The 12535-nt window shown below is 35.3% G+C and overlaps 1 protein-coding gene across 5 annotated transcripts in view; it reads left to right on the top strand.

Moving 5' to 3' along the window:
* The window catches only part of HERC3 (HECT and RLD domain containing E3 ubiquitin protein ligase 3), a 112067-nt gene that overhangs the window by 56566 nt on the left and 42966 nt on the right, over window positions 1-12535 (top strand). For 3 of the 5 annotated variants that reach the window (XM_036763109.1, XM_036763108.1, XM_036763113.1), the window contains 5 exons: window positions 1090-1253; window positions 3241-3354; window positions 7754-7777; window positions 7879-7968; window positions 8711-8881. In XM_036763109.1, coding sequence (XP_036619004.1) covers window positions 1090-1253; window positions 3241-3354; window positions 7754-7777; window positions 7879-7968; window positions 8711-8881 — 563 coding nt within the window. The remainder of the gene's footprint in view (window positions 1-1089; window positions 1254-3240; window positions 3355-7753; window positions 7778-7878; window positions 7969-8710; window positions 8882-12535) is intronic. The other 2 variants (XM_036763112.1, XM_036763111.1) reach the window with 1 other exon arrangement.

Genomic DNA, 12535 nt, shown 5'->3' with positions numbered 1-12535 from the left:
GAATTGGAGAGTGTTTCTCATAGGAATGACATTTGAGATAGGTTTAATAAAATGCAGAAAGTCTCCCCTTTTTCATTATTTTTTTATGTGCTAATTAATTAACACTTAAATAGTTTTAAAGTGTCAGTTGCTTTATTAATTAAATGTTAATTAATTTTAAAGTGTTAATTATTCTGTTGCTTCTGTGCTTCAGATGAGCTGTGATATTACTGGAATTCAGTCACCACATGAAAAGAAAATGTTATTAAGGATGGAGAGGGCAAAAGACTATAACTCCTTTTGCAGAAGGACTAACAGTAACAGTAATGAAAACACTACAAATATCGTAGTGTATTTCTTTAAGGAAGCTTTTTAAAAAGGCTTCATTGCAGCCATTCTCACAAGCCTACAAACTGGGTTCCTATCCTTCCAAGTTGATCCATAGAGGGTGGGGGAGGGGGCAAGGGGAGAGTCATGGTCCTATCCTAATCCTATTCTACAGTTGGATAAATAAAGTTTTTAGGCAGAACCACATTTTAGCAGGTTTTGGTCTCAATATAGGAACAACCTTTTGATCTTGTTTTTGCCTTGCAGAGCATTCTTTTTTGTGTTTAGTCTTTTAGCAAAGAGCTGAAATCGTTTGGAGGTTAAGATGGTGGAGGAGGTAACAACTATAAAGACAATTAACTCCCTACCCCTGCTGTCCTCCAAAGATCATTTTTTTGCAGAAAGTGTCTGCCTTATGAGAAGGTTGCTCTTATTTTGGAGAAATCTAGTAGACAGTTTAAATGTTTATATTAATTTCTAAAATAGTTTATAGGAGAAACAGTATATGAAAATGCAGATAGTGAGGTTCAAAGGAGCTTATACTGCTAGTTTTCTAAAACGACCTTTTGTGATTAGTTAATGCTTTCTGAAGTTGGACTAGGTGACCTCTCAAGCTCTTCCAACTCTAAAATTCTATGATTTTTGTGATTCTCTGAATTTAATTTTGATTCAATAACATTTTCTTACCAGGGCAGCCTCTTCCAAACTCATGAGAGGCATGAATATCTGATATTTAGTTAAGGATTACATATTTAATTTTTTCTTTATTTTTTTTCCTAATAGATAACTGGTGGTGCCAGGTATGCCCAAGATATTTCTTGAAGCTAGTAGACCTTTATAAAAGTGCAGTAGTTTACCTCCTGAGTGGAAGAAAAACATTGTTGATTCCTGTTCTGTTTAGCAGTTATATAACAGCAGCACTCAAGCTATTGGAAAAACTGCATAAGGTAAGTATGAAGTGGACCTGCCTTGCTAGAGAGAGAGTGAATGGGTGCTTTGCCATCTCTGAGGTTGGGCTTTTCACTGAAAAACAGTGAAGAGTGATAACAGGCACATACCACTGAATTACTTGAATGTAATTGAAACTAGTGTATGCTAGATAGCACCTATAAAATGGCCAAGACCCCCTTGTGAGGTAAAAAGGACCTCCCATGAAAGTGGATAGAGTGCTGGTCTAGAAATGAGGCTAGACTTGGGTCAAAAACCCTATTTTTGATGCTCATTAGCTGCACAACTAGTCACTTAACCTACCTCACCCTCAATTTCCTCATCTATGAATTGGGAATAATAATAGTGTTATACTTACCCAACAGAGTTGATGTGAGGGTCAAATGGAGTGATAATAACTGGTATGTATAATAAAGTTGTGAAGCTCATGTTATCTCATTTGAGCCTTGCAACATTCCTGTGAAGTAGGTACTAATACAAACGAAGTGTTTGGGAAGCTTGTATCACAGTTTGAGTGTCAGTAATTGTTAGCGTTATCAGTATCTTACTCTCATCTTTTCAATGTTGTTGAGATAGGGATAGTCCTGGAAAAAGTCGCTATCTTACTCTTCTTTTGGAGTTAATGTTCTGTGTACCACTGCACAGATGGAAAAAAATGACTGCATTTTGAAAATGAATAAAATTGTCAGAATATAAGCTCATCTTCTATAAGTCCACTGAAAACATCTTTAGGGCATTTCTAGTAGTGGACAAAATGGTGATATATACCTCATTTTGGTACCACGTGCTTTTAATTTCTTTTCTTAATTTCACTATTTCAAAAACTTTTCATTCCACATAGTTTAGTGATTATGAAAATTGGCATGGTATGCTCTACTAGAAATACCGTTATTAAATTTTTATGTATTAGGTTATACCTTGGCAGTTACAGGCAGTGTTTTTGTCTGTGATAATTCTCTGATTCTGGTATAATTTGTTCAATTCCCAAAACTATTTTGGGGCCTTTATTTGAAGCAGGAAAATTTATTGTCTATTAGTTTACCAAAGACAGTGAGTTTCTGACCACAAGGTTTTGTCCTGTTGGTATCTGGTATTGGTTATTAAGTGTTTGCAAACTGCGATGATCTATTGCTCAGTTTTTACCACTTCCTTGTGTAATCTTCATTGTTTGATAAATACAGGCTCCTTAAGAATAATATATCTACAAGTTTTAGTGGGAATTACCTGTTCTTTATCATTTCTATAATTTTCTCCCGATCGGACTGTAAGCTCTTTGAGATCAGGCACTGTCTTTTGCCTATCTTTGTATCCCCAAAACTTAGCATAGTGCCTGGTACGTAGATGCTAATTGTCTGACCGCTTCATGTCTTTAAATAGCTCTACATGATTAAACCATTGCTTAAACCATGCTTCTCTGTTGACATCTTGCTGTCTGAGTTCACTGCCTATGGAGGGTCCTTTGATTCCACCTTTGGACCTTAATCTTTTCATTGGCTCTGTCTGGTGGTAAAGTAATTTTGATTACATTCAACAAATCCAGTGGCGTGTGCCTGTTGTCAGCAGTGTATATGAGCCAGCTTGAACCAGCTCATGAGAACTGATTGTTAAGTGTTCAATATGAGCATTTATACCTCAGAAATTGGTAAATGCTAAGGATCAGAGCTTGAGCTATTGTTTTGATTACCCAGACTTAAGAAAGTGATGAAGAAAATATAAATAATGCAGATTAAATCTAAAAGTGTGTTTTGTATCATTTTTTTCTTATTAAAGATTTACTGCACGCTCCTGCTGCTTCAGTCTTCATTGCTGCTCAGTGAAGGAATATTTGTTCCAAAGTATTTCCATTGGTTTTTAATGTGTTCTGAGAAGGCTGTTGATCATCTTCTTCCTTTTTGTTGTTGTTATGATTATTGTTAATAATAAAAAGTCTTTGATAGTAATAGAGTTATCATCTCTTGCATTTCTTCTTGTTCTTGTGCCTCTAAGGTAAACCAGAAAGTGAAACATGTAGAATATGACAAGTTTTATATACCTGAAATTTCCCATCTTGTGGACATTCAGGAAGATTATCTCATGTGGTTCTTGCATCAAGCAGGAATGGTAAGAATATGTGTTTTATTAAAGCTATGGCCTCCTCCATTCTTTCATTTGGTCCTTCTGTGTCATGTAGTTATTAAAGGAAATGGACTTTTTCCTGAATCCTGTCTTTGATTGTGAGAAGACGCAATTGAAATATCTCCCTTGGACTTTTTCTGGATATTTCGTCTCTTCTTGGAAATTTAAAACTCTTGAAATAGAAAAAAACACATGAAATAGAGTCATTGCTGTAGTATGTATGAAAGTGTGATAGCCTTTCCTGTGTCAGAGAAGTGCTAGGAGGTTCAACTGGAGAAATTTGTCTCATAGGAACCTTCAGTCTGGTGTCAAGATTTCCCTGGTTTTGTTTGTTTGTTTGTTTGTTTTTGCTTTTAGCCTCTGGGTGCTAAGATCATGGGAACACTTTGGTGAGGATAGTCTTGGTTCTCCTGCAAGGTTCAATCTGTTCTAATGGAAATATTTCAGAGTAGGCTGCCTCTAAGTTTCTGGTTAGCCTCATGCTAAGACTGATTTTACTGCTTAAAATCATTTTACTTTATCCAGTTTTTCTTGAACTTTTTATGCAAACAAATTAAAGTAAAATCAATGAAAGAACTTGGCCTACAAAAAAAAGAAATAAAATATTGGTCAAAAATGAATTGAAAATAATGTATGGGCTGTTGTCTAGTTTACAAACCTATCTATTTATATCCAAAAATCATTTCTATTTTTTCAAATATCATATGATTATGTATTAAAATTAATACATCACAATGGTATCTTTAATTTGAAACAAAATCATCTTATGTAGGATTGTTTAAAAGTAAAAAAAAATTAAAAATTTTTAAAAAAGAATTGTTTAAAATTTTAAAATCTAACTTATCTTAAAATAATCTTATTTTTAAAACTATCTTTTATATGCCAATACCAGCTGATGTTGAGACTTATAAAAGCATGATATTTACATATATTATTGAGGCATTAGATATGTTTATTTTAATAGAAGGTACTCATCATTGCTTAGTGTCAGGATCGTATGCAAGAATCTTATCCTAAAATGACCCTAAACATAGTTATGGGGCACACGAAAATGCAAGTAATGACATAAACTACTCAGAGCATTTTTAGAAAGAGTTGGATTCTCATTGGATGCACAGCAAAGAGGCAGTTAGTGCAAAAGAGAAGTGATTTACCTCACCTGTATTGATAATCTGTATCGTGATAGAGAATCCCAATTGAAACCATGCTGCACTTAGCCTCAGCATCCAGTCAGAAGTAGAGGGAATAGATGGAGGGAATTGTCAGGCAGATGGGTTTGACTTTCAGCAGCTACCCAAACTCAACAGGTATTGGTATTTATTCCTTTGGCACATGACATGGAGCCAACCTTGTGTTCCCAGAGGTTACACCAATGAAGCGTAAGCTCTGGCAGGTCTTTCCAAAAGACTTAGAGTATGACCTGGAAGCAAATCTATCATTCGTGGAACAAGTAGGCTACAAGATAGTGAACTTTTGGTGACAACATCTTGTGAAAATCATCACCAGAAAGAAAAAGAAATAAGCAAGAAGAAACTTTATTTGGAGGAACACAATATCTTCAATCTTGAGGGAAATAAAGAAAGGGGAAGCAAGAATGAAAGGGACTTTGCATCACTAAATCTCCAAGTATATTAAAATGTGTTCATCATAAATTCTATTTGGTAGTGGCTACAAATGGAAAAGTAAGTCACTGGAGTAGGCTAGACTAGTGTGACCTAGAAGCAAGCAAACAAAAAGCCAAGAGATATAAACTACTAGGGGAAGGACTTCCTTTTTCACAAGAATTGCTAGGAAAACTGGAAAGCAGTTTGATGGAAAATTGATTTAGACTGGATTTCTGTTATATTTTATGAAATAAGAGATTTAAATATGAATAAAATATGAATATGAATAAAATAGGAAACATCATAAAAATCTTAAAGAAGGCCAGAAGGAGGTACATTTCAGAACTATAGTTAAAGGGAGGTTTCATAACCACATAGGGAGCTGAAGTGATTAAAAGAAACAAAATTAATGTAACTCGAATAAGAAAAGAAACTATTGATTGGCAGCATTGGGAGTGAGGTGTGTGAATGCAGCTTTACATCACATACCCTAAAAAAAAGTCAACTATCCTAAGAAACATACATATATTCATATGACCAAGCCATTTTTCAGATGATACACGGTCAAAGGATATCAACAAATGGGTTTCAAAGAATTGCTAAACATATAACCTATATCAGATTGCTTGGCTTCTTCATGAGGAGAGGGGAGAAAGGGCAGGAGAGAATTTGGAACTCAAAATTTTTTTTAAAAAGATGTTCACATGTAGTTCAGGAAAAAGAAAATTTTTAAAATGTATATTTTCAAAAGAATCACAAAATCAAAAAATGCAGTGACTTTCAAATACAAATTGATTTCAAAAGAATTGCTAAATGAAAGAAATATAAATTTAATGGAATCTAGTTTTATTTTATATCTATCAAATTAGCAAAAATGGTAAAAGCTGGAAGTGGTGTTAGAGGGACTATGAAAAGAAAGGCACATTAATACAATGTTGATGAAGCTGTGTTAGATCCAACCATTCTGGAAAACAGTTTGGAATTGCCTAAGGAAAATTACTGACTTGCTTGTTTATGCCCCTCCTTGATGCAGCACACACCCCAAAAGAAGCCAAAGATACATAGAAAGTTGTTAAATATACCAAAATATTTTAAAAAACTAGAAAATAGTATTTATTGATTAGAGAATGGCAGAATCAGTTGTGATGTGTGAATGTAATGAAATAGTATTGTACCATAAGAAATGAGTATGAAGAATTTTGAGAAATATGGGAAAACTAAGACAAATTGATGCAGAACAAACAAAGTAGAACCAGAACAGTACACACAGTAAAAACAGTAATGTAAATAAAAACTACATTAAAATGCAGTGACCAATTTATGGAAGATATTTCTGTTCTCAGAATAAGGGGATAGGAGTACTATGGTCATGCATACCATCAAGTCTTTTTTACAATTTTGTTTTAACTGCTTACTTTTTGTTCAAAGTGAGGATTCTGAATGGAGATAGGTACTTTATTAGGAAATGACCAGTATAAAAAAACAAAGCATCAGTGTAATTTAAGAAAAATAATTCCTCCTAGATTAACCTTATCTCTGTCTCTGTCTCTCTTCTTTGTCTCTGTCTCTGAATCTTTCTCCGCCCCGCAGGCCCCCCCCCCCATATGGGTTTGTTAGACTGGCAGGTCAGGGAGAAAAGACTGAACATAGTAGAGAGTTTGGCAGTCTCCCCCCCATCCTCCTGGACATGATGGTAGGATGGCTACATGAATTTGGAAAACAGTTGGACTCAGAAGGGTTGATTAATGTATCCATATCAACTTGACCAGGGCAGTCTCCAGTGGTATCTGTCAAAAATTTTTCCTTAGCTTTATTTTGTTCAACATAATTGCCAATGACTTGGACAAATATTATTAATAATAACAATAATAATAACTAGCATTTATATAGTGCTTTAAGGTTTGCAAAGCACTTTACAAATGTTATCATTTTATTCCCACAACAACCCTGGTAGGTAGGTGCAATTATTTTACTGATATGGAAACTGAGGTGAGCAGAGGTTAAGTGGCTTGCCTAGTTCCTACATCCAGTAAGTGTCTGTGGCCAGATTTGAATTTACTTCTCCCCAACTCCAGGTCCAGCGTTTCTGTCTATCCACTGCACCAGCGAGCTTACTGTAGGTCTTCATGACACTGCTCTCTATTGATTCTCTTCCTACTTGTCTGATTTCTTACAAATCATATAAGAACAGCTAAAGAAATAAAATTTCATGACTAGATGGATTTAAATAATGGGAATCAAGTAACTCAGTGTTATAGGTGACTACTTGAATTTATATTGTGTTTTTATTTGAAGAAGGCAAAATGTTTTCTGAATTTTTTCCAAGAATTATTTTCTTTTACTGAAGAAAGATTTAAATCCATTGTTGGTATGTTTGATTTAATTTATCTCACCCAAGTTTACTTATTAATTAAAGTTAGATGCTGGTATAAATTTTCCAAAGTAGATTGTAGAATTTTTCTTTTTTATAATCAAGTTTTGGAAAAGAAAGCATTTCATTGGTTGAGAGTGGTTTAAGTATCTGATTGTGGTATCAGATTGGTCAGATGGTTTTTGCCCATTTTATTCCTATGATCTTCCTTTAGGCAGCTTCATGATACCTGTCTCCTCAACCAGAAATTCAGACAGTCGATCAGATGCATTATTTACATGGCCAAATATGCAGTTTGACTTAATGAATAACATTTGTATGTACATGATACTGATGACATTTTGGGGGGTGGGAATTCTGGGTTTTGGAAAACAAGAATGATATTTTGTTTATTATTTTCTTTCCACAGAAAGTTAGACCATCTATAATGCAGGTACATAATCCCTCTTTTTTTCCCCTTTACTTCTTGCCTTTTTGATATAGCACTTTGCTCTATACTTTAAATATTGCTAATAATAATGTGTTTCATTCCAGGATGCTGTGACTCTCTGTTCCTATCCATTTGTCTTTGATGCTCAAGCTAAGACCAAAATGTTACAGACAGATGCTGAACTGCAGATGCAGGTATCACTTTTAAAAATATGTTCTTGCACCATAGAATTCTGTTGTAATTTTTATATGATAGTAGAAAACATTAGATGCAGCATTAAGCAGTCATCCAAATTATTCTTTTATGCTAGAATTTTGTTTTGAATATTATAACATATAATTCTTAGATTGAGGCTTGGAAATCTTCATTTGTTCAAAGAAGTGCTAAATCATAGAGACTTTTATTACAGTTTTATTTGCAAACACAACACAGTTAAATAATTTGATTTAACACTGACAAAAATATCCAAATTCCTATCCTTTCTTTATATTATTGTACTGATACTATGGGTATTTTTCATAGTGGAAGTTGCATGATACTGATATGGGACTGACAGATTTTAATTTGAGTTAGAGTGAATTACATTTTTCAAAGAACAGAAGCTGCTATGTGAATAGATTTCTATTTACTTTGAAATTTTTCTGCTGATGCTGATAATCCTGAAAGTGTGTTATTCTAGACTTAACAATTAGTTCCAATCACTGTATCTCAAATTAGTTTAGAGACCATGTTTTTCAATAAATAGTTTTAGTTGTTCAACATAACTCCCAAACTAAAACAATTCTTGTTTATTGTACTTACATGAGCAACTGCTATAACAATTATAAGAAAAAGCCAAACCAAGTACTTTTAACACCATTAAGGTATTTATATATCGGCTTTTAGGTATTCTCCAAAGATGTTCTTTATGGTCATTTTTTGGGCACCATTTTCTAGGTCGCTATCAATGGAGCAAATTTGCAGAATGTGTTCATGCTCCTCACGTTGGAGCCTCTGCTGGCCAGAAGCCCATTCCTTGTCCTTCATGTTCGGAGGAGCAACCTTGTTGGAGATGCCCTAAGAGAACTGAGTATTCACTCCGACATTGATTTGAAAAAGCCTCTGAAAGTGAGATTCTCTGATTTATCCTTTCTAATTACTTTCTTGGTTTTCCCATCAATGTGTAGTAAAGTATTTAAGAGAAATATGTGTGCTGTAGTTTGATTGTGGTGTATAGTCATTTTGCCAACTTTTCTGTGTCAGACTCCACTTTATACTCATATCATTGACTAAAAGGTCTAGAGAATACAAGATGCACTTATTGTTTATTGACTAGCTCAGTCTGTGAACCATGTGTCTCCATTGCATTTGTCAGAATCATATAAGATTCTATGAATGAGATAAAAACAGAAAGACATTTGTTCAACAGCCCTCTTATAATCAAGTAAGGCATATGTTCAATAAAGTTATTTGCTACTAACGTGGAAGTTATCTAGCTCAGAGTCTAGACCAGGAGTGGGGAACCTGTGGCCTCGAGGCCACATGTGGCCTTCTAAGTCCTTGAGTGGGGTCTTTTGACTGAGTCCAAGTTTAATAGAACAAAACCTTTTATTAAGGGGATTTGTTCTGTGAAGTTTGGATTCAGTCAAAGGGCCCACAAGTGGCCTGTAGGCTGCAGCTTCCCCAGCCCTGGTCTAGATAAATAGAAAAGGGAGACCCTATAAATGATGAGGTCCACAGATTATGTTTTATATCAATAAAGTCCTAGAACATTACAGAACTACCTAAACTAGATGCAAGACCACACTAAAACATTTGGTTTAACTGGTCACAGAAAAAAAAATTGGATGAGAGTGCCTGTCATTTGGACTATGATAATCAATTTGATGAATGTATCTCATCAATACATATGTCTTGGACAGACATTGAGCTAGGCCTAGAATTGCATATGAATAAGAGCAATAATTTATTGTATTTGGAAAATTGCACATTGCTTTTAATGACCCTAAGGTATTCTTTGACTCAGAGAGCTTTTTTTGAAAAGCAGTATTCTTTCTCTGATGTTCTTTGGCTGTACATCATGGAATACCCCGTCTCTGTAGTTATGAAGAATTGTGTTAACTCCAGCAATACAAAATATGCTTGGTGTAATCCAGCAGTTTTCTTCAGCTTTGAGGCCATGTGAGAAAGAAGAGGACAGATAAGTAGCATCAAAAAGACTTGATAACTGGTTAGATGTGAGAAGTGAAGGAAAGTGAGGAATAGAGGATAACTGTAAGATGTTAAACATTGATGATTGGAAGAATGATGGTTCCCTAAACAGAAAAAAGGGAACTTTATGAACAGGGGTAGGTTTTAGGGGGATGGTAATGATTTCCATTTTGAACAAGTTGAGTTGGAGGTGCCTGTAGTACAAGCAGGTGGCAATATCCAACAGGTAGTTGGTGATACAGGAATAGAGAACTCAGAAAAGGGTTGATCAGGGGATTAGCAATGGTAGTGGTGTAGGAGGAAGCAGAACACTGTACTTAATAATGATCAGGAGATCTGGGGAGAAACCACAATGAACCACCTTTTCTAACCCAAGTCGGCCGAGTAAGATAGCCAGTGACCTGTGGGCTCTAAGAATGGGTTTCATTCAGGATAAGCCTGAGCATAGCCATCTAGAATAATGCAGGGGCCTACAGACAAAAAGCAGGGTCATGAATTTGGCTCAGACTGGGCCTGAGACTGTGTAACATTCAAAGATCATCAAAATGGCAGAGTATAGGAAAAAATACAACTTAGCTCCCCCACTGAACCTCCTTTATAAATTTCTTCTCAAAGAAAAAACACCAGGCCTAATTCTGCCTGGGAAGTCCAAGAACTGGAGAGGTCTGTAGAATGGGTATAGAATGTGCCACATGCATAGCAGAGACTGAAAGAGAACTAAGACTGAACACTGTGCAGGAAGAGATCCCAGGAGATCCCCAAATCTTGCATTCCAGGGTGTAGAAATAGGTACCATATGGTAGCTCTTTCCTTTACTAGTCAGTGTAGGGATTTGTACATAGGGGTGGTAGAATAGAGTTGTCTCTAGTGGACCCTAGCTGTGTACTGGGAAGAGAACAAGTTCTGAAGCAAACAGTAGCTGTGTGTGGCTGTCTTCAGAGTGGACACTTGATTTTAGTGTCTAGCCCAGAGTAGAAGCCTGCAGTGAAATAACTTGGACAAGAGTCCCAGACCAAAGAAGAACCTACACTTCACTCTCTCTAAACCTGCTTAGCTTTCCAGGGGACAAATAGTAGGTGAGTACATTAGCAGTCTACTGAAACTTCCAACCAGAGATAAGCCAACAGATCCAAACCTGGATCAAGAACTTACAGAGCTCATATCAGAAAGGCAGTGAGCAAACATTGACCAAGCCATATCATTTTGGGAGCACCGAAAGCTTATAGATTTCCCCAGTCTGAACTGTTAAGAACATCAGAAGGATATAAGAGGACAGACACTCAGGACATTCTCCCTCAGATGTGCAGAGTCCAGCACTAACACAAAATCCAAAATCAAGCAGAAGACTGGAAGAATGAGCAAACAAACAAAATCTTATCATAAATAATTATTATAATAACAGGGAAGCTCAAAACACAAATCAAGAAGAATAGAATAGCTTAAATATCCACAAGTAAAACTTCAAAAAAAAAAAAACCAGAGCTTGGACATAAGTCTAACCAGAATTCGTGGAAAGAGTTAAAACAAGAGTTAAAAGGGGAAGAGTGATTTTAAAAACCAAATGAGAGAGATAGAGGAAAAAATGGGAGAAGAATTAAGAGCTGAAAAAGATGTGAAAAGATAATTAACAGCTTAGACCAAGAGGTGCAAAATATTATCAAAGAAAATAGAAATTAGAATTGACCAAATAGAAGCTAATGATTCCACAAGATATCAAGAAATATTTAAAAAGTCAAAAGACAGAAAAATAGAAGAAAATGTGAAGTATAATCTCATAGCAAAAACAATTCACCTGCAGTCCAGGTCAAAGAAAGACAATTTAAAAATCATCGGCCTCCTTGAACGTTATTTCAAGTAATCTTTAAAAATAAATGCCCTCATATTAGCACCAGATAGCAAAGTAGAAATGGAAATATTATAGCCAAAATACAGGTCAGAGGAAAATAAAGCAGGCAGAGAGAAATACTGAAGAGCCACCTTGGATTATACAAGATCTAGCAGCAACTATTATCAAAGAATTAAAATTGAGGTTAGAATATTATATTCCAGAAGACTAACTATCTATGCTTATAGCATAAGAATAACTTGCCCAGGAAACAGAATATAATCCTACAAAGGAAACAGTGGATCTTTAATAAATTGGATGAATGAATTCTGAACATTCCTGATGAAAGGACCAAAGTTGTGTAAGAAACTTTGAAATGCGAAGATAGGAGTCAAGAGAAATGTAAAGAGGTAAATGTGAACAATCAATCACAAGAGACTAAGCAAGGTTAAATTATTAAATTCTAATATAGTTTGTATTATTTATATTATATTTATTTATATTATAATAGTACTGATAATGATTGTAATAATGATAATGTAGGACCTGCCTGCTATGTGCCAGGCATTTTGCTAAGCACTTTAACAAATATCATTCAACTTTTATCCTGCATGGGAGGAAGGTGCTACTGTTATCCCCATTTTAGAGATGAGAACACTGAGGCAAAGAGGTGAATTGGCTTGCTCAGGTCACACAGCTAGTACGTTTCTGAGGCTGGAGTCGAGCTTGGTCTTCCTGATTTCAGG

This window comes from Trichosurus vulpecula, chromosome 6 (assembly GCF_011100635.1).
Source record: "Trichosurus vulpecula isolate mTriVul1 chromosome 6, mTriVul1.pri, whole genome shotgun sequence".
NCBI classification, from domain to species: Eukaryota; Metazoa; Chordata; class Mammalia; order Diprotodontia; family Phalangeridae; genus Trichosurus; species Trichosurus vulpecula.
The sequence above is the reverse complement of the archived record's forward strand: the minus strand, read 5'-3'. Positions and strand labels throughout refer to the sequence as shown.